The sequence below is a fragment of the Lithobates pipiens genome, unplaced genomic scaffold (assembly GCF_037356315.1).
Source record: "Lithobates pipiens isolate NorthernLeopardFrog02 unplaced genomic scaffold, aLitPip1_a1.2 Scaffold_16, whole genome shotgun sequence".
Classification (NCBI taxonomy): Eukaryota; Metazoa; Chordata; class Amphibia; order Anura; family Ranidae; genus Lithobates; species Lithobates pipiens.
In genome coordinates, this window is record NW_027507748.1 from 579,370,722 (window position 1) to 579,396,579 (window position 25,858).

Genomic DNA, 25,858 nt, shown 5'->3' on the forward strand with positions numbered 1-25,858 from the left:
TTTTTTTTTTTACTAGTAATGGCGGCGATCTGCGATTTTTATTGTGACTGCGACATTGTCGGGGACCCATCGGACATTTTTGAGACATTTTTGGGACCATTGTCATTTATACAGTAATCACTGCTATATAAATGCAGTGATTCCTGTGTAAATGACACTGGCAGTGAAAGGGTTAACCTGTGGGTGGCAGTGTAGGGGTTAAGTGTTCCTAGGGGTGTGTTACTAACTGTGGGGGGGGTTGGGCTTTCATTTAGTGTACACTGATCTCTGCTCCAATCACATGGAGCAGAGATCAGCGTCACTAGTTGCTAGGCAGAATGGGAAAATGTTGTTTATACAGCATTTCCTCCATTCGGCCGCTCCGTGAGACGTCCGCGGGTCCCGCGACCGGACTCACGGGGGTCCCGACCAGCGCGGGAGCGCGCCGCCGGCGGCGCGCTCCCGATGGCACGGCGGCAACGAATATTGGACGTACATGTACGCCAATATGCCTGCCCGTGCCATGCTGTCGACGTACATCGTCGTGCGCTGGTCGGGAAGTGGTTAATAAGACCTACCTATACAACTACCCACTGAGACAATGCAAAGGACATGTTCCAGCTCGTCATACATGATTGGCAAAAGGCACAAATTCAATAAAAGTAAGAAGTATTTAAAAATACATTACAACGTCACCAAGGGTAACTCCACTTTTGTGGGGAAAAAATAGCAAATAAAAAAAAATAATATATATATATATATATATATATATATATATACACACAATTACAACACAAGTCATAATGTAATTGAATGGTATTAAAAATTACCTCTCCTTTTAATCTGCATCTCTGTAATTTTCTGTGAAATGCAATATGACTACCCGGAGGTGTTCTGTACACAGAATCTGTACAGATCCCCCTCCCCCCGCCACCCCAGAAACACCATTTCCTGCTTGTGTGATTGGCTCACTGTATTTCCCAGAAGTCTGCACTAAGATACAAGTCAGATTTCAGGCATCCCTTGCAACAAAAATATCATTTTTGGTGAGATACTTCCAATAGGAAATCACATTTAAAAGTATGCAGGTCTGGCAATTTTCCTCATTAGAGCCATGCGGTTGCAGCGGCTGGTTGATAATTAAGAAACCACTCCTATTAGACTCACATGGGCACAGAGAAACACACAGGAATTTCTTCAGAATAACAAAAGGTAGAAATCTGCAGCAAAGTTTGTCAAAATCCTTGTAATGTACATAGATCAGCCAGAGGGGAATGTTTTTTTTTTTCTCAACAGAAGAGGAGTTACGCTTTTATCATGCTTGTTTAATAAGTAGTTATGCTGCCCATAGTGTCTAATGAGTTGAAATGATTAAAAAAAATCACTGCTGGCATCTAATATAAGAAAAAACCTACTCTATCTCCCCTCTCCCTCTTTCCCTTCTCCCCTCTCCCTCTCTATACAGGGCTGGACTGGGATAAAAATGTGGCCCTGGACTTCATCCAGACTGGCCCAGGGCACAACACATCAGGGTACAGTACAGAGCCCAGCACATCAGGGCACAGCACATCAGGGTACAGAGCCCAGCACATCAGGGCACAAGGCACATCAGGGTACAGAGCCCAGTACATCAGGGCACAGCACACCAGGGTATAGAGCCCAGCAGATCAGGGCACAAGGCACATCAGGATACGGAGCCCAGTACATCAGTGCACAAGGCACATCAGGGTACAAAGCCCAGCACATCAGGGCACAGCACATCAGGGTACAAAGCCCAGCACATCAGGGCACAGCACATTAGGGTACAGAGCCCAGCACATCAGGGCACAGCACATCAGGTTACAGCACACCAGGCCACATCAGGGTACAGGGCACAGCACATCAGGGAACAGACCCCAGCACATCAGCATACAGGGCACATGAGGGCACAACACATCAGGGTACAGGGCACAGCACATCACGGTACAGGGCGCAGCACATCAGGACACAGCACATCAGGGTACAGGACATCAGGGCACATCAGGGCACAGGTCACAGTACATCAGGGCACACAACATTGAGGCACAGCACACTGGGGCACAGGACATCAGGGCACATGACATCGGGGCACAGCACATCGGGGCACAATGCATATTGGGACACAGGACACATCAGTGCACAGCACATCAGGTCACAGGACATCGGGGCACAAGGCAAAAAAGGGCACAGGGCACATCAGGGTACAGGGCACATAGCACATTAGGCCACGGCGTACATCAGGGCACATAGCACATTAGGGCACATAGCACATCACGGCACAGGGCACATCAGCACACATAGCACATCAGGGCACGGGGCACATAGCACATCAGGGCACGGGGCACATTAGGGCACATCAGGGCACGGGGCACATCAGGGCATATAGCACATTAGGGCACGGGGCACATGAAGGCACATAGCACATCAGAGCACTTAGCACATCAGACCATATAGCACATCGGGGCACATAGCACATCAGGGCACAGAGGACATCAGAGCACGGGGCACATCAGGGGACGGGGCACATGCCACATTGGGGCACATCAGGGCAGATAGCACATCAGGGTACATAATGGCACATGGCACATTAGGGCACATCAGGGCTCGGGGCACATGGCACATAAGGGCACATAATGGCACATCAGGGCACAGGATGGGGCACATGGCAGATTATGGGACACATGTCACATCATGAGGCACATCAGGGCATATGTCACATTATGGGGCACATGGCACATTATGGGGCACATTGTTTACTAGCCAGCATGCAGAGTAGAGCAGGAAGCTTCTGTAGTAAGTTCTTTCTCATGTCACGCATCGCTTCTCCCCGGTGGCCCCTCCTCTCTTCTCGTCCATCCCACATGATGATGATGATTCCCTGCGAGATCACTTTTATCTGTGGAGGGAGACGGCCCCCCCTCCTGGCGCGATCCGGTGCCTTCCTCCACTTACCGGAGCCATTGGCAGGGGCGATTGGATCCTTTCACATGCTGGGTATGGAGACGAGTGAGGGGAAGATGGTCCCCACCTGTCTCCATGGCATTGCAGGGCGGTGGCAACGTCAAAACGTCACTTCCGCCCATAGCTTTAAAGGGCCATTTTTTTTTTCATTTTTTTTTTTATGCCATTTTTTTTCTTTATTGCATTTTAGTGTAAATATGAGATCTGAGGCCTTTTTGACCCCAGATCTCATATTTAAGAGGACCTGTCATGCTTTTTTCTATTACAAGGGATGTGTACATTCCTTGTAATAGGAATAAAAGTGACACATTTTTTTTTTTATTTTTTTTTTTTTTTAAACAGTGTAAAAAAAAATAAAAAAAAAAAAAGGTAAAATAAATAAGAAAACATTTTTTTTTTAAAACACGCCCCGATGTTCAAACCACACATGTGAGTTATCGCCGCTATCATTAGAGTGAGAACAATAGAGCTCCTCTTTAACGCAAAACATGCAACCTGTAGAATTTTTTAAACGTCGCCTATGGAGATTTTTAAAGTGGAGGTCCACCCTAAAATGGACCTCCGCTCATCGGAATCCCCCCCCCTCCGGCGCCACAATCGGCACCTTTCAGGGGGGAGGGGGGTGCAGTTACCTGGATAATCCAGGTAACTGCACCCACTTCCGGGCTAGCTCTCTGCGGAAAGGGGCGTACGTTACGCCCCTTTCCGCAAGCGCCCGCCCCCTTCAGCAAGTGCCCCGCTGCCTGCTGGGAAAAACACAGCTCCCAGAGGCAGCGGGGACCGTCCGGATTGCGCCGCGCGGCTCGCGCATGCGCAGTAGGGAACCGGGAAATGAAGCCGAAAGGCTCCATTTCCTGATTCCCATACCCAAGATGGCGGCGGCACGAGCGAGCGATCGGCTTCGGGTGCCAACATCGCGGGCGCGCTGGACAGGTAAGTGTCACTATTTAAAAGTCAGCAGCTGCAGTATTTGTAGCTGCTGGCTTTTAAAAAAAAAAAAAAAAACGCGGAGTCCCGGTGGACTCCCGCTTTAAGGGTAAAAGTTTGTCGCCATTCCACAAGCAGGCGCAATTTTGAAGCGTGACATGTTTGGTGTCAATTTACTTGGCGTAACATTATCTTTCACAATATAAAAAAAATTGGGCTACCTTTACTGTTGTCTTATTTTTTTAATTTAAAAATGTGTGTGTTTTTTTTTTTTTTTAAAGTGTGCTTGTAAGACTGCTGAGCAAATACGGTGTGATAGAAAGTATTGCAACGACCGCCATTTTATTCTCTAGGGTGTTAGAAAAAATATAAAAGTATAATGTTTGGGGGTTCTAAGTAATTTTCTAGCAAAAAAAATTAATATTTTTAACTTGTAAATAACATCTAAAATAGAGGCTCGGTCCTTAAGTGGTTAAATAGAGGTTAAAAATAACTAATAATAATAAAGAATGAATGGATGGAACATAGAAATCCTGAATAATAATAATAATAATAATAAACTTTCTCCTGCATGCCTGAGCGAAGAGATAGATCCAATCCATGGACCACGCCTCCCTGTATAGACGGTGCTGTGATTGGCTAAAGCTGTGACAGGCCCCTCCCCTGAGCCCGCAGCGCTCCCCGTGTAACCCTATCCTCCCCAGTCACCTGCTGATCACCTCCGGCCGGGATGGCGATGACAGTACATGTGCGGAGTACACAGCAGCGATAGGAGTACCCCCCATCCCCGGACAATGAGAGGCAGTGTGTGCGGGGAGAGGAACGATCCCACCGATCCGGGGATGAGAGCCATGGAGGAGGTGGGTAGAGTTGCATGGTGTGTGATCGCTCTGATCGGACATTGGGGGGGTCGGGGTGTGTATCGGGCTCCCCACACACAAAACAATCTCAGCTAACTATGCGGATCGGATATTGTAGGCGATTACAGAGCTGTACTGGATTTAATGCTGCCCATACACACGTCTTCTATATACCATCCATAGAATAATCCATCTATCGTCTACAACCTGATCGATCGATATGAAAATAATCAATAGTTGGGAGATATGATTGTAAGTTATTCATCTCAGTACCATATCATCATCTGATCGATTGTCATACAATTGTATACATAAACATGATATATAAGTGCTGCCCATCCATAGACCCCACCGCCGATCATATTCCAATCCGACCGATCCGCTCCATGGGATTCAATCCCATCCAAATGGATCAGAAGTTATGGCTATTCAGTGGTTTGCTAGTGTGATCATCTTGATTGATTGGATAATAATAATAAAATCGAATGGATAATAATATGGTAGTTAATTGTACATAAATTGTATGGTCAGATTGTAGCATGTATGGGGATCCTTAAGATGGGTAAAATATAGAAGAAGAATTCTTAGGGAAACTCATGAAAATTCTCAGAACATTGTCATTTTAAAAATGTTCCATGTTTTTACCATTTGATTTTGGAAAGAATTGACTTTATTGAATGAAAACCACATACACTGTTAGAAATTCATAATTCCCGAAAGATTTTCCGTCCGGCTCCTTTCGATTTTCTTATCACTGTGGTGGAAAACGAATGTCGATTTGACCCAATAACGATTAGAAAGACACACACACTTTCATAGAACATTCTTTACTTTTCATTGAACGTTCTCCCCATCTGTGAGCAGCTGGGAACTCCTGGCTGAGCCTTCTCTAGAGGAGTACAAAGTATCCAGCCATGACAGCCATGGATCTGGGCAATTCACCAACATGATCCCCGGTGTCACCATCACCCCCCGCCCCCCCCCCAGATCCGAGACTGATCACCCATTGGATACACACATGGAAAACATCCATGGATTATCCTTCATGCTGTGATTGCTCACACTGGCAGGGAAGGGTTAAGGAGGATGAAGATGACACTTGTGCAGGAGTGCCCCCTGGCAGGTACAGGGATTGCCGGTGACACACATTTCTTCGGGGCAATGAAGGGTTAATGAGGGTGAGGGTGACACTTGAGGACATCGCTCCCTGGCAGTGAAGGGTTAATGGGGATGAAGATGACACTGGTCAGGACATGCCGAGTGCACATTGCTCTCTGGCAGTGAGGGGTTATTAGGATGAAGATGACACCGGTGCATAGTGTAATGAAGGGTTGATGAGGATGAAGATGACACTTGTACAAAGTGCTCCCCAGCATTGAGTTGCTAATGAGGATGACGATGACACTTGTACAGAGTGCATCAATCAGCACTGAGGTGCTAATGAGGGTGACATTGACACTTGAGAAAAATGCTCCCTTGGAGTTAAGGGTTTGTAAGGATAAAGATGACACCTGTGCACAGTGTGGTGAAAAGTTGATGAGGATGCAGATGACCCTTGCGTAGTGGGGAGGGGTTAATGAGCATGAAGATGACACTCGTGCAAATTGAGGTGAAGGGTCAATGAGGATGAAGATGACACCTGTACAGTGAAGGGTTAATGAGAACAAAGATGACAACTGTGCACAGTGCAGTGAAGGGCTGATTAGGATGAAAATGACACATGTGCACAGCGCTGTGAAGGGTTGATGAAGATGACACTCAGGCACAGTAAAGAGTTGAGGATAAAGATGATATTGTACAGAGTGAGGAGTTAATGAGGTTGAAGATGATACTTGTGCACAGTAAAGGGTTAATGAGAATGAAGATGACACTTGTGCACATTGAAGGGTTGATGAGGATGAAGATGACACTCGTTCACAGTGAAGAGTTGATGAGGATGAGGGTGACACTTGTGCACATTAAAGAGTTAATGAGGATGAAGATGACACATTCACAGTGAAGACTTGATGAGGGTGACACTTGTGCACAGTGAAGGTTTGATGAAGATGAAGCTAACTCTTGTGTACAATAAAGAGTTGATGAGGATGAAGATGACACTTGTGCACAGTAAAGGGTTGATGGGGATGAAGATGACACGTGTGCACAGTGAAGGGTTGATGGGGATGAAGCTGACACTTGTGCACAGTGAAGGGTTGATGAGGATGAAGCTGACACTTGTGCACAGTGAAGGGTTGATGGGGATGAAGATGACACGTGTGCACAGTGAAGGGTTAATGAGGATGGGGATGACACTTGTGCACAGTGAAGGGTTGATGAGGATGAAGATGACACTTATGCACAGGGAAGAGTTGATGAGGATGAATATGACACTTGTTCACAGTGAAGAGTTGATGAGGATGGGGATGACACTTGTACACAATGAAAAGTTGATGGGGATGAAGATGACACTTATGCACAGGGAAGAGTTGATGGGGATGAAGATGACACTTGTGCACAGTAAAGGGTTGATGGGGATGAAGATGACACGTGTGCACAGTGAAGGGTTGATGGGGATGAAGCTGACACTTGTGCACAGTGAAGGGTTGATGAGGATGAAGCTGACACTTGTGCACAGTGAAGGGTTGATGGGGATGAAGATGACACGTGTGCACAGTGAAGGGTTAATGAGGATGGGGATGACACTTGTGCACAGTGAAGGGTTGATGAGGATGAAGATGACACTTATGCACAGGGAAGAGTTGATGAGGATGAATATGACACTTGTTCACAGTGAAGAGTTGATGAGGATGGGGATGACACTTGTACACAATGAAAAGTTGATGGGGATGAAGATGACACTTATGCACAGGGAAGAGTTGATGGGGATGAAGATGACACTTATGCACAGGGAAGAGTTGATGGGGATGAAGATGACACTTATGCACAGGGAAGAGTTGATGAGGATGAAGATGACACTCGTGCACAGTGAAGAGTTGATGAGGATGGGGATGACACTTGTACACAATGAAGAGTTGATGGGGATGAAGATGACACTTGTGCACAGGGAAGAGTTGATGGGGATGAAGATGACACTTATGCACAGGGAAGAGTTGATGGGGATGAAGATGACACTTATGCACAGGGAAGAGTTGATGAGGATGAAGATGACACTTGTGCACAGTGAAGAGTTGATGAGGATGGGGATGCCACTTGTACACAATGAAGAGTTGATGGGGATGAAGATGACACTTGTGCACAGTGAAGGGTGGGGGATGGGGTGCTCATATCACTCAGTGAGAGGGACACGGGATGTCATGTATGGAGGATTGGAGGGTACATCTGTCTGTCCCCTGATCCCTCTTCCCAGCAGATCCTTGTCTCTTCCTCTTCTCCATCCCTGGTTCTCCTCCATCCCTCGTCTCTCCTCCATCCCTCGTCTCTCCTCCATCCCTCGTCTCTCCTCCATCCCTCGTCTCTCCTCCATCCCTCGTCTCTCCTCCATCCTTGCTTCTCCTCCATCTGCTCACACCGCCTCTGTGTCTCCTCACCTTCTGCTGCCTTAGTGTGTGTCTGCCTCCACTTCTCCTGGCTGTGTATCTCCTCCTCATGGGGGATCTGCTCTCTAATCTGTGGGGAAACATTCCTCTTGTTTTCTGTACAGTTGTGTTTGTCGTCTGTACAGGAAATAGTTTCTACATACTTGTCTGTGCGTCTTTATTCATTTACAGCTCGGGATCATTAACCAGTTTGTGGCCCCATTGTACGGCAGTTTATTTCTGGACGTAAGATGGTGTGTACCCGATGTGGGAGGAGGTCAGGCTCAGCCAGTGCCCATATTCCAGATGTTGGTATACACCTGGACCAGGGATCACCCCAGGGACGGGTTTACTGGGCATTCCTGGCTCTGCTGTCACATGCAGGCTTACCGGATAATCCCTTTATTGGCCACACATCTACCAGGGCTTATCTATAGATAGGGGGTGGTAATTACTGCCAAACCATTGCAGTTATGGAATAAACATGCACGGCTTTGTTTAGTCAATGAACAGGCACGCTTGGCACTTATTACAAGGCTACAATAGCAATGAGATGGAAAAGTCCGTTTTTTAACAGTCTGTTAAGATCAACCAAAGTCAGACTGTAGAGGTCACCGAATGCCAAAGTAAATTCCTGATCTAACCGTTATCAGCCAGATAGGGCTACCATCATCTCCTGCCCATGGAGGACATTCTACCAGGCTTCTGGTAAGCTGGGTGTAGTCAGTATTTTATTTAGGTTTATGAAACACTTTTCCAAAAAGTAGGCAAGTCACCCCAAGCAGATGATGTATAATCAGAGGTCACCTTCATTAAAACCTACACATCAAGACAGATCTAGAGCAGTGATTCACAAACCGTGTGCCGCGGGAGAATTGCAGGTGTGCCGTGGGATATTTCTGGGAGCTGTCAGCAAAGACGGGATATTTTGGGGAACCGTCAGTAAAGATGGCAGTCTGCAAGTCTGCAATGGTTGGATCCATATTCTCAGGATCCTCCCATTTGCCTGATTGACAGCTGGCCCTGCCTCTCAGTGCATGGCTGAGATCTAAGGCCAGCTGCAGCCACCCCCTTCTGCAGCCCAGGGCTCCAGTGAGCACAGGAGGAGCAGAGCGGAGAGCAGGGACTGACATCATTGGTATTGCATTGGTAATCCATGTTTGCTGTGGGACTTTCTGTAGGTGTACATAGTATATATACAGTAAATAGTAGGTTTGCAGAAGGTGCGTTTTGGAGATACCGTAACTCATACCTGAGTATGAGGGAGCGCCGTTTGCCAAAGTAAGGATCAGGTAAGTAAAAGTGCTCTTACTGTCACTTAGACCAGAGGTTTTCAAGCTGCGGTCCATGGACTGGATATGACCCTTTGCATGCCATTATCTGGCCTTGGGGTACTCTTCCTCCCACTGACACCAACAATTGGGAATGATTTCTCCCACTGACACCAACATTGGGGTACTCTTCCTCCTACTGACACCAACAATGGGGTACTCTTCCTCCCACTGACTCTAACAATTGGGAATTATTCCTCCCACTGATACCACCAATGGGGTACTCTTCCTCCTACTGACACCAACAATGGGGTACTCTTCCTCCCACTGACACTAACAATTGGGAATTATTCCTCCCACTGACACAACAATGGGGCACTATTCCTTCCACTGATACCAACAATTGGGAATTATTCCTCCCACTGACACCAACAATGGGGTACTCTTCCTTCCACTGATACCAACAATTGGGAATTATTCCTCCCACTGACACCAACAATGGGGTACTCTTCTTCCCACTGACACCAACAATGGGGTACTCTTCCTCCCACTGACAACAACAATTGGGAATTATTCCTCCCACTGACACCAACAATTGGGAATTATTCCTCCCACTGACACCAACAATTGGGAATTATTACTCCCACTGACATCAACAGAGGGGTACTCTTCCTCTCACTGACACCAACAATGGGGTACTCTTCCTTCCACTGACACCAACAATTGAGAATTATTCCTCCCACTGACACAACAATGGGGCACTATTCCTTCCGCTGATACCAACAATTGGGAATTATTCCTCCCACTGACACCAACAATGGGGTACTCTTCTTCCCACTCACACCAACAATGGGGTACTCTTCCTCCCACTGACAACAACAATTGGGAATTATTCCTCCCACTGACACCAACAGTGGAGCACTCTTCCTCCCACTGACACCAACAATGGTGCACTAACTAGGAAGCTATATACAGCAGCGTCAAACAGAGAAATCATGATCCTGACTGAAAAGTTCATTGTCAGTACTGAGACATTTACAGTTGTGCTCATAAGTTTACATACCCTGGCAGAATTTATGATTTCTTGGCCATTTTTCAGAAAATATGAATGATAACACAAAAACTTTTCTTTCACTCGTGGTTAGTGTTTGGCTGAAGTTATTTATTATCATTCAACTGTGTTTACACTTTTTAAATCATAATCACAACAGAAACTACCCAAATGATCCGGATCAAAAGTTTACATACCCCAGTTCTTAATGGTTCTTTGTGTTATTTGTGGATGGGGCGCTTTATCTTCTCAGATGGTAAAGCTGCCCATTCCACTTGGCAAAAAGCCTCTAGTTCCTGTAAATTCTTGGGCTGTCTTACATGAACTGCATGTTTGAGATCTCCCCGGAGTGGCTCAATGATATTGAGGTATTGAGACTGAGATGGCCACTCTAGAACTTTTGCTTTTTTCTGCTTTAGCCAATGACAGGTCTGCTTGGCCTTGTGTTTTGGAACATTGTAATGTTGGAATGTCCCATGCGCAGCTTCCTGGCTGATAAATGCAAATTTTCCTCCAGTATTTTTTGATAACATACTACATTCATCTTTTCACAATTTTGACCAAATTTCCTGTGCCTTTGTAGCTCACACATCCCCAAAACATCAGCGATCCACCTCCGTACCTTTCATCATAGGCCTTGTTGACTCCTCTCCAAATGTAGCGTTTAGGCAGGAGCGGTTTAAGAACGGTGAATACACCGTTCCTTCACCGCTCCAAAGATTCAGCTAGCAGGACTTCTTTCACCATCCTGCTAGCGCACCGCTCCAGTGTGAAAGCCCTCTGGTATTCACACTGGAGTGAAAGGGGCCGGTTTTTACAGGTGCTATTTTTAGCGCTGTAGCGCCTGAAAACCGCCTCAGTGTGAAAGGAGCCATATGGTTGTGCTCAATTTTGGTCTCATCACTCCAGATGACTTTGTGCCAGAAGGTTTGAGGATTGTCTCTGTGCTCTTTGACGTATTGTAAGCGGGATACTTTGTGGCATTTGCTTAGTAACGGCTTTCTTCTGGCGACTCGACCATGCAGCCCCTTTTTCTTCAAGTGCCTCCTATTGTGCATCTTGAAACAGCCACACCACATGTTTTCAGGGAGTCCTGTATTTCACCTGAAGTTATTTGTGGGTTTTTCTTTGCATTACGAACAATTTTCCTGGCAGTTGTGGCTGAAATTTTAGTTGGTCTACCTGACCATGGTTTGGTTTCAACAGAACCCCTAATTTTCCACTTCTTGATTAGAGTTTGAACACTGCTGATTGGCATTCTCAATTCCTTGAATATCTTTTTATATCCCTTTCCTGTTTTATACAGTTCAACTACCTTTCCCCGCAGATCCTTTGACAATTCTGTTGCTTTCCCCATGACTCACTGCACACTGGATGAAAGATGCAAGGGTCTGTCAGGAGTCCAGAAACCCAATGACCTTTTATACACACACACTAATTACAAGCAAACAGATCACAGGTGTGGATGGTTTCCTTTAATAACCATTCAAACCCCTTTGTGTCAACTTGTGTGCATGTTATCAGGCCAAAATCACCAGGGTATATAAACTTTTGATCAGGGTCATTTGGGTAGTTTCTTTTGCCATTATGATTAATAAAGAGTAAACAGTTGATTGATAATAAATGGACTTAGCCAAACACTAACCATGACTGCAAGAAATATTTTTGTGTTATCATTTAAATTCTCTGAAAAATTACCAAGAAATTATAAATTCTGCCAGGGTATGTAAACTTAGGCTGCTTTCACACTGAGGCGCTGTACAGGCAATACAGCGCTAAAAATAGCGCCTGCATAGGCCCTGTAAAAAGCCTCTCCTGTGTCTCCAGTGCAAAAGCCAGAGGGCTTTCATACTGGTAAAAAAAAGTCCTGCAAGCTGCATCTTTGCCCCCCTACCCATTGAAAACAACAGGGCAGTGCTGCTAAACCGCAAAACGCCACTTTGTGGGCGGGTTTAACCCTTTTTCGTCCGCCAGCGGAATAGTGGCAGTAAAGCGGCGCTGGAAATAGTGCCACTTTACCACCGGTGCCCGCCCACCCCATTGTGAAAGTTGCCTTATGAGCACAACTGTAAACAAGGCTCTGAAGTAGAGGGAAACCTTGACACGCGTTAACCAATGTGACTACAAGTGTTGTGATTTCCACATATGGATTTAAGCGGATGATTTTATGTTATGACACAAGTAATGGTTTGTGAGTATACTCACCTCTATTTTCATTAAATAAAACATATATTGAGGATAATGCACTAGGCCTATGCGCCCTCTGTGCTCTTCTATGATTTCAGTTCATTTGGACTCCCCCAGTCTTTGGAAGACAGTGAGGTGTGCATAATCCACATACTAACATAGTACTTACATACAAACATGTCAAGATAAGAGTCTGATAACGCGTTGGGACTTACCACACAGTACAGGAGGGTGAACATTTTGATATGCTCTGCACTATTCCTCCCACTGCCACCAATAATGGGGCATTATTCCTCTCACTGACACCAACAATGGGGTACTCGTCCTCCTACTGACACCAACAGTGGGGTACTCTTCCTCCTACTGACACCAACAGAGGGGTTCTCTTCCTTCCACTGACACCAACAGTAGGGCACTATTCTTCCCACTGACACCACCAATGGGGCATTATTCCTCCCACTGACACCAACAATGGGGTACTATTCCTTCCATTGACGCCTATGATATAATATTTTTACTCCCACTGACCTCCAAGCCTATGGCACTGTTTACCCCCACCGATGACGTCACATTTTCTACTCCCACTGGCCATAGTGCGACCCTTAAACTTTGAAGGGCAGTAATCTGGCCCTTTGTTGCGACCCCTGCCATAGACTAAGTGAGGAGTTGTACGGGTGCAGTCCCACTGCAAGGGAGGACTTTTCCCAGAGTTGGGCTTTAAGCAGTTTAAATGATCTTGTTCATTGTTTGCTGAAAAGCAGCACCACCAGCATCTGCCTGTACCTCCTATGACCTCCCCATCTCCTCGGAATAGAAATAGAACTAACATGACACACAGATGTGCTAAGCTATCATGTTTGTATACTCACTATGCAGTGTAGGTGCCTCCGAGCCTGAGAGTGGTCAGGCCATATGTGCTTCTCCTGGGCACTATAAAGCCTTTGTAGTCCATAAACTGAAGTAATTCTCATGACGGTGATATTTTTAACTCTAACTGCATCCCAGATAGCTAATAGGTGAAACAGTTACCTCCCAAAGAGATCACAGTATTTCTGACAATGCCTTCATCTGCCTTTCTCCAAAGAAGGCCGGCTCCAACTTTACCTAGACATCATTTGGGGGGTCAGAATTTACTTCTAGACTACAATGCTGGCCCAGGGATGATAGTCATGTAAATTCAGATGCAAGCTTGATAGTCTCTATGTTCTTGTGTATATACATTGTGTGATATCTCACATAGATCAACCTCGTGCTGCTTTCTACAGCTGTGACTTTCCAGATAGGTACATTGTACGGTGGGAGTGATAGATAACTGGGGAAGGTAAGACTAAGGAAATGCTTCCTCCTGCCTGCAGCAGACCGATAACATCCTCCTCTAAACGATGAGTAGGCAACCTTGGCATTCCTGCTGTGCTCAATCTACAAATCCCACTAGGCCATTGGTTCGCAACTCCTGCCCACTAACAGGACAGACTTTAAGTATTACCTTGGGGAGATGCAGACTAGATTATCTTGCAAACTTGGCCTGTTAGTGGGTCCTGAGGAAAGGAGTTGAGAACCACTGCACTAGGCATTGCAAGACTCTGACAGCCATAGGTGTGACTCCCAGAGTCAGGGGCATGTTGGGATTTGTTTCACCACAGCTGCACTGATACATTTCCCCACTTCTGCTTTAAACACTAAAAGGAAAGTATAATAATTCTTAAACATCTACAAGAGCCTGTACTAGTGTACTATTCATTAAAGATGAACTCCGGGAAAATTATTTCTTTTTACCATGCAGTGTGGCTGTGCCCGCACTGCATGGGTTAACTGCTTTTTTTGTCTAGGGGTTTGGAAAGCTGAGATTTACTCACCTAATCCTCTGATCCTTCCAGCACAAGACTGATCCCTATTGCTGCTGCACCCCCACCCCACTGCAGACCAGCGGTCTTGTGCGGTGGACTATTCCTGACGTCATCACGTCCATAGAACGGCTCTGGACATGAAGACGTCAGGAACATTCCACTGCTGGGCGGCACAGTGGTGTAGTGGTTAGCACTCTCACCTAGCAGTAAGAAGGGTCACTACCTGCCTGGAGTTTGCATGCTCTCCCTGTGCCTGCGTGGGTTTCCTCCGGGTACTCCAGTTTCCTCCCACATTCCAAAGACATGCAGGTAGGTTAATTGGCTTCTGTCCAAAATTGGCTCCTAGTATATGAATGGGGACCTTGGATCATGGGCTCCTTGAGGGTAGGGACCGATGTGAGTGTGCAATGTACAGGGATAGGGACAATTGTAGACTCGGGTTGAACTGGATGGACTGGTGTCTTTATTCAACCTTACTAACTATGTAACTATGCTGGATGTGGGGAAGCACTGTTTTCCGAAGGATCAGGGGAGTATAGACCCTGTGTTTACCCCTAGAGAAAACAAGCAGTTAACCCATGCAGTGTACATATACCTATATGACTGCATAGGTCCAATGCTGCTGCTGCTGTTCCCTGCTGAGAACTGAGCTGTCACATGACCTCTGATAACTCATTTTTTAGGTCCGCTCTGAGCAGAGATGGTGACTCTGTGCTCTGCCACTCCAGCCCCCAGTGGAGTACCGGGCTGGGGAAGGGGCAGGAGCAACTAACTTAGACACTCAGAGGTCAGGCTTCTATGTGGATCCCAACAATATTGTCGGGATAATCCAGAGACTGGAGCAGCTCTGGCATGCCAGCCGACAGTGAGCTTTAGCCCGCTGTCGGCTGATTCTTGGTCAGAAAAATGCAAAAGTAAGGGCACTCCTGTGACCCACAAGAGAAGTGTGACCAAAATAGCTTTGTGATTACTTCTCTTTTAAATTGTTGAATGATTTAATTGGGAATTCCCTATTTACTGAACCAGCTCACTCTGCTGGCGAATTTAGGTATTGCAGCACATTATATTCTATTTTAATAGAATTAGGTCCATGAAACCCTTCACACGAGAACAGGATTAGGTCCTACTTGGAGCTTACATGTAGGTGAACAACATGGGTGGGGGGGAAGGAAAGGTAAATATTAATTTGGAGTAAGCACAGGTTTACTTTAAGCCTTTTCCCATAACATTTTCCCTACCTGTCTGCACACAGTGCTGACACCCCTGGTGTATGTCCCCCATGGCTGTATCTATGTTGGGTACTCCCACACTCACAAAAGTGAGAAAAGAGTCTTAGCAGGTGAAGCTTACAAGAGTTAATAGAAGGTTATAAATATATCATGATTCAGCAGTATGCTTCATTACTCATTCATCGCTAGGAAAGCCATTCGACAGGGAAGTAAGCAACAACAAAAAAAACCTTTCATTAGTATTCATTAGGGAGGTAAAAACTGTAGGTGCATCAGTGTCCAGGTCGTTGCTGGATATAAGTCATTGTGGCTAAGTGCTTGACACTTCTGCCTTGCAGCACTTGGGTCCACAGTTCAAATCCCAAACAGGATACTATCTGCATGGAGTTTGTATGTACTTCTTGTGCTTGCCTGGATTTCCTCTGGTTTCTTCCTACACTCCAAAGACATGCTGGTAGGTAAATTGGCCCTACTATGTATGCATGGGATAGGGACCTTAAATTGGTGGCAAGGACTGATGTGAATGCATGGTATGTAAAGGGCTGCCTATGTAGTCAGCATTATATAAATACATGAAATAAAGTGAAGTTTCTGGGCAGTGATGCTGAACCTGTAATACAGTGAGGGAAAAAAAAGTAATCAGTGCATTTTTATAACACTGATCACTGTATAATTGTCAAATGTGTCCAATTTGTCTGCCGCAATATCGCAGTCCCAATAAAAATCGCAGATCGCTGCCATTACTAGTAAAAAAAAAATCATAATAATTAAAATGCCAAAAATCTATCCCCTATTTTGTAGACGCTATAACTTTTGCGCAAACCAATCAATATATGCTTTTTGCGATTTTTTTTACCAAAAATATGTAGAAGAATTGGCCTAAACTGAGGAAAAAATTTGTTTTTTTGAAGAAAAAATGTGGGATATTTAGCAAAAAGTAAAAGATATTGAGGTTGATTTACTAAAGGCAAATCCACTTTGCACTAATAGTGAACTGCAAGTGCACTTGAAAGTGCAGTTGCTATAGATCTGAGGGGGACATACAAAGAAAATAAAAAACAGCATTTTATCTTGCACATGATTGGATGATAAAATCAGCAGAGCTTCCCCTCATTTCAGATCTTCCCCACAGAGCTACAGCCACTGCACTTCCAAGTACACTTTCGGTGCACTTTCAAGTGCACTTGTAGAGCAGAGTGGATTTGCCTTTAGTAAATCAACCCCATTATGTTTTTTTCAAAATTGTCGCTCTTCTTTTGTTTATATCACAAAAAAAAAAAATGCAGAGGTGATCAAATACCACCAAAAGAAAGCTCTATTTGTGGGAAAAAAAGGACTTCAATTTTGTTTGGGTACAGCATTGCACAATGTCAGTTAAAGCGTCGCAGTGCCATATCGCAAAAAAAAAAAAATGAAAAAAAAAATGGCCTGGTCATTGAGCAGCCAAATCTTCGGGGGCTGAAGTGGTTTGTGAAATAAGTATTTGACCCCTTCGCAAAACATGACTTAGTACTTAGTGGCAAAACCCTTGTTGGTAATTTACAGAGGTCAAACATTTCTTGTAGTTGGTCACCAGGTTTGCACACATCTCAGGAGGGGTTTTGTCCCACTCCTCTTAGGAGATCTTCTCCAAGTCCTTAAGGTTTTGAGGCTGATGTTTGGTAACTCGAACCTTCAGCTCCCTTCACATATTTTCTATAGGATTAAGGTCTAGAGACTGGCTAGTCCACTCCAGGACCTTAATGTGCTTCCAGGACCTTAATGCCTTGGCTGAGGGAAGGAGGTTTTCACCCAAAATTTGGCGGTACATGGACCCATTTATTGTCCCTTTGATGCTGCCAAAGAGTTGATGCCAAAGAGCTTGATTTTTGGTCTCATCTGACCACAACACTTTCACCCAGTTCTCCTCTGAATCATTCAAATGTCCATTATCAAACTTCAGACGGGCCTGTACATGTGCTTTCTTGAGCAGGGGGACCTTGCAGGTGGTGCAGGATTTCAGTCCTTCACAGCGTAGTGTGTTACCAATTTGTTTTTTGGTGACTATGGTCTCAGATGTCTTAAGATCATTGATAAGATTCTCCTGTGTAGTTCTGGGCTGATTCCTCACCGTTCCCATGATCATTGAAACTCCACAAGGTGAGATCTTGCTTGTAGCCCCAGACCGAGGGAGATTGACAGTTATGTTGTGTTTCTTCAATCTGCGAATAATAACACCAACTGTTGTACTAATACTTTTTTTTAGTACTCGCCAATACCAATTACCGATACCTACCGCAACTGTTTTGTTTACACTTCAGCTGTCAGCAATGGCACAAAACATTGAAAAGTTATTTTCAATGTGAAACGTTGATTTAAACTGACTTAATCTGCAGATCGAAGTTCATCCCTTTGATCTGTAGATGAATAAGCAGAAACATACAATCTTTCTTTTTATCTTTCTGTTTTAATGGCTGAGCAATATTGTTGACAAACATTGTCGGGTGCTTTTTTTTTTACAGCTCCAATTGCCGGGACTTTGTTTACACTTCAGCTGACAACAGGGGAACCCCACTGACAGCTGAATGAGTCATTGGTTGTTAAGGATGCAACGGCCCTGCTCCTTAACAACCAATAATTGACTTGTTTTTTTTTTTTCTTACATTTAAGTTGGTCGTGGGGGAATCCTTCAGTCATTTTTTCAACTTTCCATGTATTAAATCTTCTGCCCTTGTTGTTTTAACTTTGGATAGTAAAACATTAATTTTCTGCCAGTAAATACCTTATACAGTCCACTTCCTGTTTCTTGTCTGGTAATGAGCCTAGGCTTATGACATCACGCTCAGCTCTCACTCTAACTCTCATGAGAGTTTGCCAGCAAGGGAGGGAGGATGAGTCATAGGGGAGCCAATCAGAGCTGCAGAGCTGGAGGGGGCTGGATAAGGGCAGAGATAACAGGAGACTGCTGAGATCCATTTGTATTCATCCACAGAGGAGGAATGAGCAGGTAAGCAGAGGTGTGAGTGTGTCTGTATATATATATATATTTATATATATATGTGTGTGTGTGTCTGTGTATATATATATATATATATATATATATATATATATATATTTATATATATTTTATATATATATATATATATATATATATATATATATATATATATATATATATATATATTTATATATATAATGTGTGTGCATGTCTGTGTGCCTCTGTGTGTCTGTGTAAATCCAGGAAGTGAACAGGCAGCAGCTTCAGCTGCCCACAGTTAACATGGATGCAGCCAAACTCAGTGGAGGGAGATTCCTGCAGCATATTTGGCAAGTACAGAATCACAATGTATATGTAAAATAATGTGCAAAATGGTTGGAGGGAAGCGTCAGAATGGCAAAGATCTTCTGATCACAAATTATGTGAGCAGACTGCGATTCCTCTTTTAAAAAAACAGTCTGAAAGTATCGGTTTCAGGTATCGGAGCATTTGAATGACTATCGCTACTTAACGGTATGGGTGCAACCCTACTGCCAATGGATCAGTCTGAGTCTTTTCATATATTCATGTTGGGGATTTCACTTCTGTGCTCCTCTGCAGAGAAATTAACTTTCTTCCTGTTGGATTCTCCGTAATGGAAATGCTGTTACCCATAGAAAGTAAATAGGCTTTAGTTTCCTGAAAAGAGATGACTGAAGTGAGGTTTTTATTGTTTTTTTTTAAGATTTCTGCATATTTATTTTTGCCTTAATCAATAATTTGATAGAATGAGACATCCTCACTTTGGTCTTACTGGAGGGTAAGGGATGGCAACTCCAGCAATGCCCTTTGCCTAAATACAAAAGCCGTGTATATTCTTACTAGACTCTTGGTGAGCTTTGTGTATCTATTCCAGACCTGTGTACTAAGTCACAGTGGCACAATGCCTATGTCCAGAACTTCCTGTAGTAAAGACCGGTCATTGCTGCTCTCTCTCCTTGTGCAGGGTGACTGGTCTTGTCTCTGCCCCTCCTATAGATTTCTGCAGGCAGCACATAGTAAGTGGACCTTTTGGGTTTCTCCCACAGCTCTGCTGCCTATGTACAGTACAGTGGTGATGTCATCACTACTTTTACAAGGTAATAAATTAGTTTGCAAAGGTATTTAATGTACACATTTTTTATATCTTTGGTGGCTGTATTTAAATTAATGTATTTTGTGCTCAGAGTTTAACTTTAAGGCCCTGAGAAATACGAAAAGTCACGTGGTGATTCAAACTACCACTATCCATCTAAGGCCTAGTGTAAGGCATACCATCAGCCATAGAAGTAAGTGACTGTACACCCCTGTTCATGTGTAAATGCTGATGCTTCTGTGGATCAGTGTTAACCCACACATACACAAACAATGTATTTTCGCAAATGCGGAAGCAACAATCTGGGGCATGATTCTCTTGGAGTCCAGTTGAGTTTGCTTCAGTGTGAGTGCAAACCTTGCCTGAGCACGGAACTCTCATAGATCTCTGAGCACTCATGGAGCATGGAAGCAGGGAACACTGTGGTCTGGATGGCAAAGGTGGTGAAACATTCTCAGAGCCATTACAATGTGAGCGCCAACCAGTGCAAGAGTGAGGAATAATTGTATTTGGGCTTGGTAACGATTATCCATGGGGTGAGTACACCCTAAGCCCTTGTACACACGGTCGGACATTCTGACAACCAAATCCGTTGGATTTTGTCCGACAGATTTTGTCTCATGGATTTTGTCCGAAACTGTTGCATACACACGGTTGGACAAAGTTGTCAGAAAATCCGATTGTACATAACGTGATGACGTTATTTCGTTACGATGGGACTACGTTCAGGCTAGTAGCCAATAGCTTTGGTCTAGGAATTTGATCTGAGTATGCGTGGCACTTTGTCCGTTGGAGTAGGCTACACATGATCGGCGTATGTCCGATCGGAGCATTTTGTCGGAAAATTTTACGGACAAGTTGGAAAACTTGGTCCGTCGGATACATTGACGGAAACAGTCCAATGGAGACCACACACAGTTGGATTATCCGACAAAACGGTCCGATAGGACACATTCCGTCAGAATCTCCGACCGTGTGTACAAGGCTAAGACATGGGTCTTCAAACTACGGCCCTCCAGTTGTTCAGGAACTACAATTCCCATCATTCCTACTCATGTCTGTGAATGTCAGAGTTTTACAATGCCTCATGGGATTTGTAGTTTGGCAACAGCTGGAGGGCCGCAGTTTGAGGATCCCTGCCCTAAGATGTCCATAGATATTATATTACAGTCTGAGATCAGATAGAGATCTTATGTCTATGAGGCTCATAAAGACACCACTGGCTGAACCTTATCCAGGGCATAGTTGGTTTAGAAAGCCTTCTCTGTTGGCCTGTCTTCTCCCTATAGGTCAGGACTTGAGTGATTGACCGGTTTAACCGTTTGTGTATAGGGAAATACTCACTGGTAAAGCTGCCTGTGGGCAGTTAGATCATCTGGTGTCTATGTCCAGCTTAAAGTGGTTCTAAAGGCTCAATGTTTTTTTTACCTTAATGCATTTTCCGTATTGAGGCAAAAAAACTTCTGTGTGCAGCACCCCCTTAGCCCCCCCCAATACTTACCTGAGCCTCCTATTAAGCCAGCGACATGCTCTCCCAGAACTCTCTCTCCTCATTGGCTCACGCTGCAGCAGAAGCCATTGCTCCTAATGCTGTCAATCACACCAAGTGAGCCAAAAAACAGAGAGCAAGGGTGGGGCCGAGCCACGCTCAGTATATGAATGGACACACAGAGCGTGGCTAATGAATAAGCCTGTTCAAATACCCTCATAACAAGAGGCTTGCTATCTCCTGCAGGAAATCTTAGGTTGAAACCAACTGCATGTGTGAATGGGGCTTAAGTGTGAGCTCATATCATGTGTCAGCTCCTCAGGCTGGAAATCTAAAATTTTACAACAGTTATGTGTCGGGAGGATAAGAACTGTATTTTATATATGGGATCCTCAGAGCCAGTATTGTGTCATGCTTGATGAGAAATCCTAACGTGTTTCAAAAGCTTCCATTTTCCATCCGCTTAGTTAGCCAATGATTGCTATCACTTTATTTCCAAACTCGCAGTATTCATCAGCGACTAGCGCCGAATAGTACTGCTATTATGTGAAAATGAAAAGCTGTTCGGAGGGTGGAAACTGCTTTATTTTTTGGATAAAACAAACAAACAGCGGGGTAAGGTTGGTGTAAGGCACTAATGCTGCGATCCTGAATAGCGGAGTCATAATTGTATCATAATTGTATTTCAGTGGCATTAAAGTGTGTTTGATGAATTGAGCGGGCCATGGCAGGAGGCAGTGCAGGCTGGCAGTAGATGGAGCACAATGCACCTCTGTCTTCTTTTCCACACGCACGTGTAATTGTGTCAGCGCTTGCGAAATACAGTGTTGTAGCCTTGAAAGGTTTTTTAACATATCTGAAAAACAAGTTGGTTTTAATATTGTTTGGCGATAGAGGATGAGGTGTGCAGTCCAAGGTAAAATGACAATGGTCATAAACTGAAAACTCATTGACATTTTTTTCTTTAGCCCCCGGTAATAGTAGGCCCCGGTGATATGTCTTGTTTACCCTTGTGCAGAGCAAGCTGCATTATATGAGTTGAGCAAATTTCCAGCCTGTCATTTTACTGACAGCCAGTGTTATATCGCTGTGTCATCAGAACAAAACGTATGTCACACATGACAAGGTGAAGATTTTCACATCTCTATTTCTAGTGCACATTTGGAAACATAAAAGGGAGCATCTGCCATGGTCTTATACATAAGGTTCAATTCACAAAGAATAAGGATCCTTATTTTCAGTCATGGGATTGTAATTTTCAAAAATCAGATTTTTTTAGGGCTTGTTGTCTCTACAAATCAATTTATAGTGGATCCTGATTTACCATCTTTATTCTATTTACCTTCACTTCCTGCCCCATAGCTTAACCCTTTCATGACTAAGCCTATATTTGGTGTTTACAAGTTAAAATCCGTATTTTTTTTTAGCAGAGAATCTAGAGAATAAAATGGCGATTGTTGCAATATTTTATGTCACACTGTATTTGCACAGAGGTATTTTAAACGCAACTTTTTGGGAAAAGGGACACTTTCATGAATTGAAAAAAAAAACGAAACAGTAAAATTAGCCCAATTTTTTTGTATAATGTGAAAGATAATGTTATGCCAAATAAATAGATACCAAACATGTCACGCTTTATAATTGCACGCAAACTACGGTACCTAAAAATCTCATCAGGCTACACTTTAAAAAAAATTTTGGTTACCAGCTTAGAGTTACAGAAGAGGTCTAGTGCAAGAATTATTGCTTTTGCTCTGGTGATCGCGGCAATACCTCACATGTGTGATTTGAACAATGTTTACATATGCGGGCGCGACTTCCGTATGCGTTTTCTTTGCTGCGCGAGCTTGCGGCGACGGGGGCGCTTTAAAATGTATTTATTTTTTTCTTATTTATTTTATTTATTTTAATAATAATAAATTGTTTAAAAAATAAATAAAAAAAGTGATCACTTTTATTGCTTTCACAAGGAATGTAAACATCCCTTGTGACAGTAATAGGTGGTGACAGGTACTCTTCATGGTCTAATAGACCCCCAATCCCTCCTTTGCTCTTCAAAGTATTCAGATCACCGTTTTCAGCGATTCTGAATACTGTATTTTTTTTAAAAACCGGCGCCATTGGCAGCCGAGTAAATGGGAAGTGACATCATGACGTCGCTTCCATGTTTACAATTAGGAGGCTGGAATGAAGCCGCTTACAGCATCATTCCAGTCCCTCCCCAGCAGCCAGAAGCGGCAGATTGTTCGTCAGTGCTCCCGATTGAACGGGAGCCCCGGTAAGAGCGACGGGAGGCAGCGGGGGGGGGGGGGGACATCCCCTCCCACTCCTCCGGCATAACAGCTGAGCGGCTTTTAGCAAAAATATTTTTTTTTAACTCACCTCTAAATGCCTGTTGCTAGGGGGTCCCTCGTAGTCTGCCTGCTTCAGTGCCTGGGCTCCTGACGTCGCTTCCCCTTGGGGAATGGTAATAAAAAGAGGTGCCAGAACAACAAATTTAATTGAACAGATTCACCAGCCCTTCCCAATTGTGAATCTGTATGTATGTGTGTCATTTGATGCCAGGGTGTGCATCGTAGTTCCACAGCTTGGGTAAGGCTACCTTGAAGGAACGAACACCATTTTCCTAATTCAGCAAAGCTGTCCGTTCACATATAGATTTGTTTCCTTTAGCCCAGGGGATAAACTAAATAAATCTAACAGATTCCTCCATTCATACTAAACATGGATGGATTAATAAATCCCTTTCAGCATACCCCAACTACATCTAGTTGGATGCAGGCACTGTTTGCCCCATTATTTTCCATTTAAATTAAACAGTTGACTTTTGTTGAGCCAAGTGGGGCCAACAAGGACCTCAAGTTTGGGCTGATTCAGCAGAAACAAGCAGACAATTTTGAAGGCATGTATGGCAGCTTGTACAATTTTTTTTAATGTAATGGTGGAAGAAGCTGTAGCCTGTGATTCCTAATTGTTTTGATTGCAGCAATTGCAATACTTTCTCTTGTTGCCTACTTTTGTCAGATCCATGAAAGATCATTTCTGCCTGGTTGCTGTAGAGCAGCCTTTCTCAACCAGGTTTTCGTGGAACCCAAGTGTTCCTCCTGAGGTTGCAAGGGGTTCCTTGAGCTTTGACCTACCATCTGATAGTGCCTGCATAATTCCTTCGGGAACGCTACTTGGCAGAGCCAGCATCATGATACTAATGATCTTTTTAGATGTCTGTAAGGGTTGCATTCTGACAACCACTGTAAGGAGGGGGCATTTTCTCACTGACCTCCAAGTAATCCAATGTTTGCAGAGGTTCCCTGAGACCAGAACATTATTTTAAGGGTTCCCCAAGGGTATAAAGGTTCACAAAGGCTGCTGTAGAGTATTGTCCTATGCTTATCATCTTTGCACTACCATTTGATTAGGTTTTCTTTAGTTTGGCATAATGTAAATGCTCTATTGTAGAGGACGTATACTTTAGATGGGAGATGAAATGGTTAAATTTGTTTGTAACAAACATTTCTATGTTTACCGTCTCTTGATTTCTGCTTAGTGTCCCTGCTGTGGTTTGGTAAAGCGATTGCCTATTTAGCGGTGGCTTTTTTTCTGTGCGGTCGTGCATGCAGAGAAAGCATATGGTTACTGTTATTGCACATAATTATTTTACTATACATTTGTGGTGTCTTTGTTGGTTACAAAATTGATAAACAGTTGCTGAATTTTGGGGGTGAATATGTAAATGAGAACAGATTGTTTTCAGTTCAGAGGGAGCTAAATTGGTGTATGCACAGAACAATAATCTGACAGATTAGGTTGTTTTGGATCTTGATTTCCAATAATAGGTTGAGAATAAATCACAAAAGATGGTTCTGGCCAGTATCTGCTGAGACATCAAAAAGGTTGGATGGAGAAAGCAGCTCACTTTAATTGTTCCCCGCTCATGAGCCAATCACAGATGTGACTTAAAGCCATCAGGGTCCCCATAAATCACAAAAACTTTCATTGGTGCTATTTTTTAAACACCATTATATTACTTTTCCCCAAACACAATGAAACAATCTTTAGGAAATACACAGGCAAACCGTGTATTGGCTAAAGATGAGCATTGTCCAACATCTGTTGCAGCATTCATTCTGTTTAGGTTAGGCCATCCTGTGATGCCTGGAGCAATAGACAACCACATGAATTCTGCCTGTCATAGATCAGCGTCAAGAACTGCCATGGTACAGACAGGTCAGTCACCCACTCCATACGAATAAAGCTGTGCATACTGCTTTAGGGAGACATTTTTTGTTTTGGTGCCCCCCTGTTCTATAGCAATTCATTATCCAGTGTAAACTGGATGCCCATGCTCATGGAATCAAAGTGGAACCCAAATGGCACCACAGTTGAGAAGCATTGGTCTAGTATATGGCAGACTACATATCCCAGGCATATGGATG

At 44.1% G+C, this 25,858-nt stretch overlaps 1 protein-coding gene across 5 annotated transcripts in view; it reads left to right on the top strand.

Annotated features, from left to right (window-relative positions):
* ZNF385A (zinc finger protein 385A) overlaps nucleotides 1–25,858 on the top strand; it is a 496,355-nt gene that overhangs the window by 361,050 nt on the left and 109,447 nt on the right. Inside the window, exon 1 of one of the 5 annotated variants that reach the window (XM_077483786.1) lies at nucleotides 4,580–4,745. The exons of the other annotated variants lie outside the window; for them this stretch is intronic. Coding sequence (XP_077339912.1) covers nucleotides 4,632–4,745 — 114 coding nt within the window. The 5' untranslated portion in view covers nucleotides 4,580–4,631. Of the gene's footprint in view, nucleotides 1–4,579; nucleotides 4,746–25,858 lie in introns of those variants that run through there. 5 annotated transcript variants of the gene reach the window in all.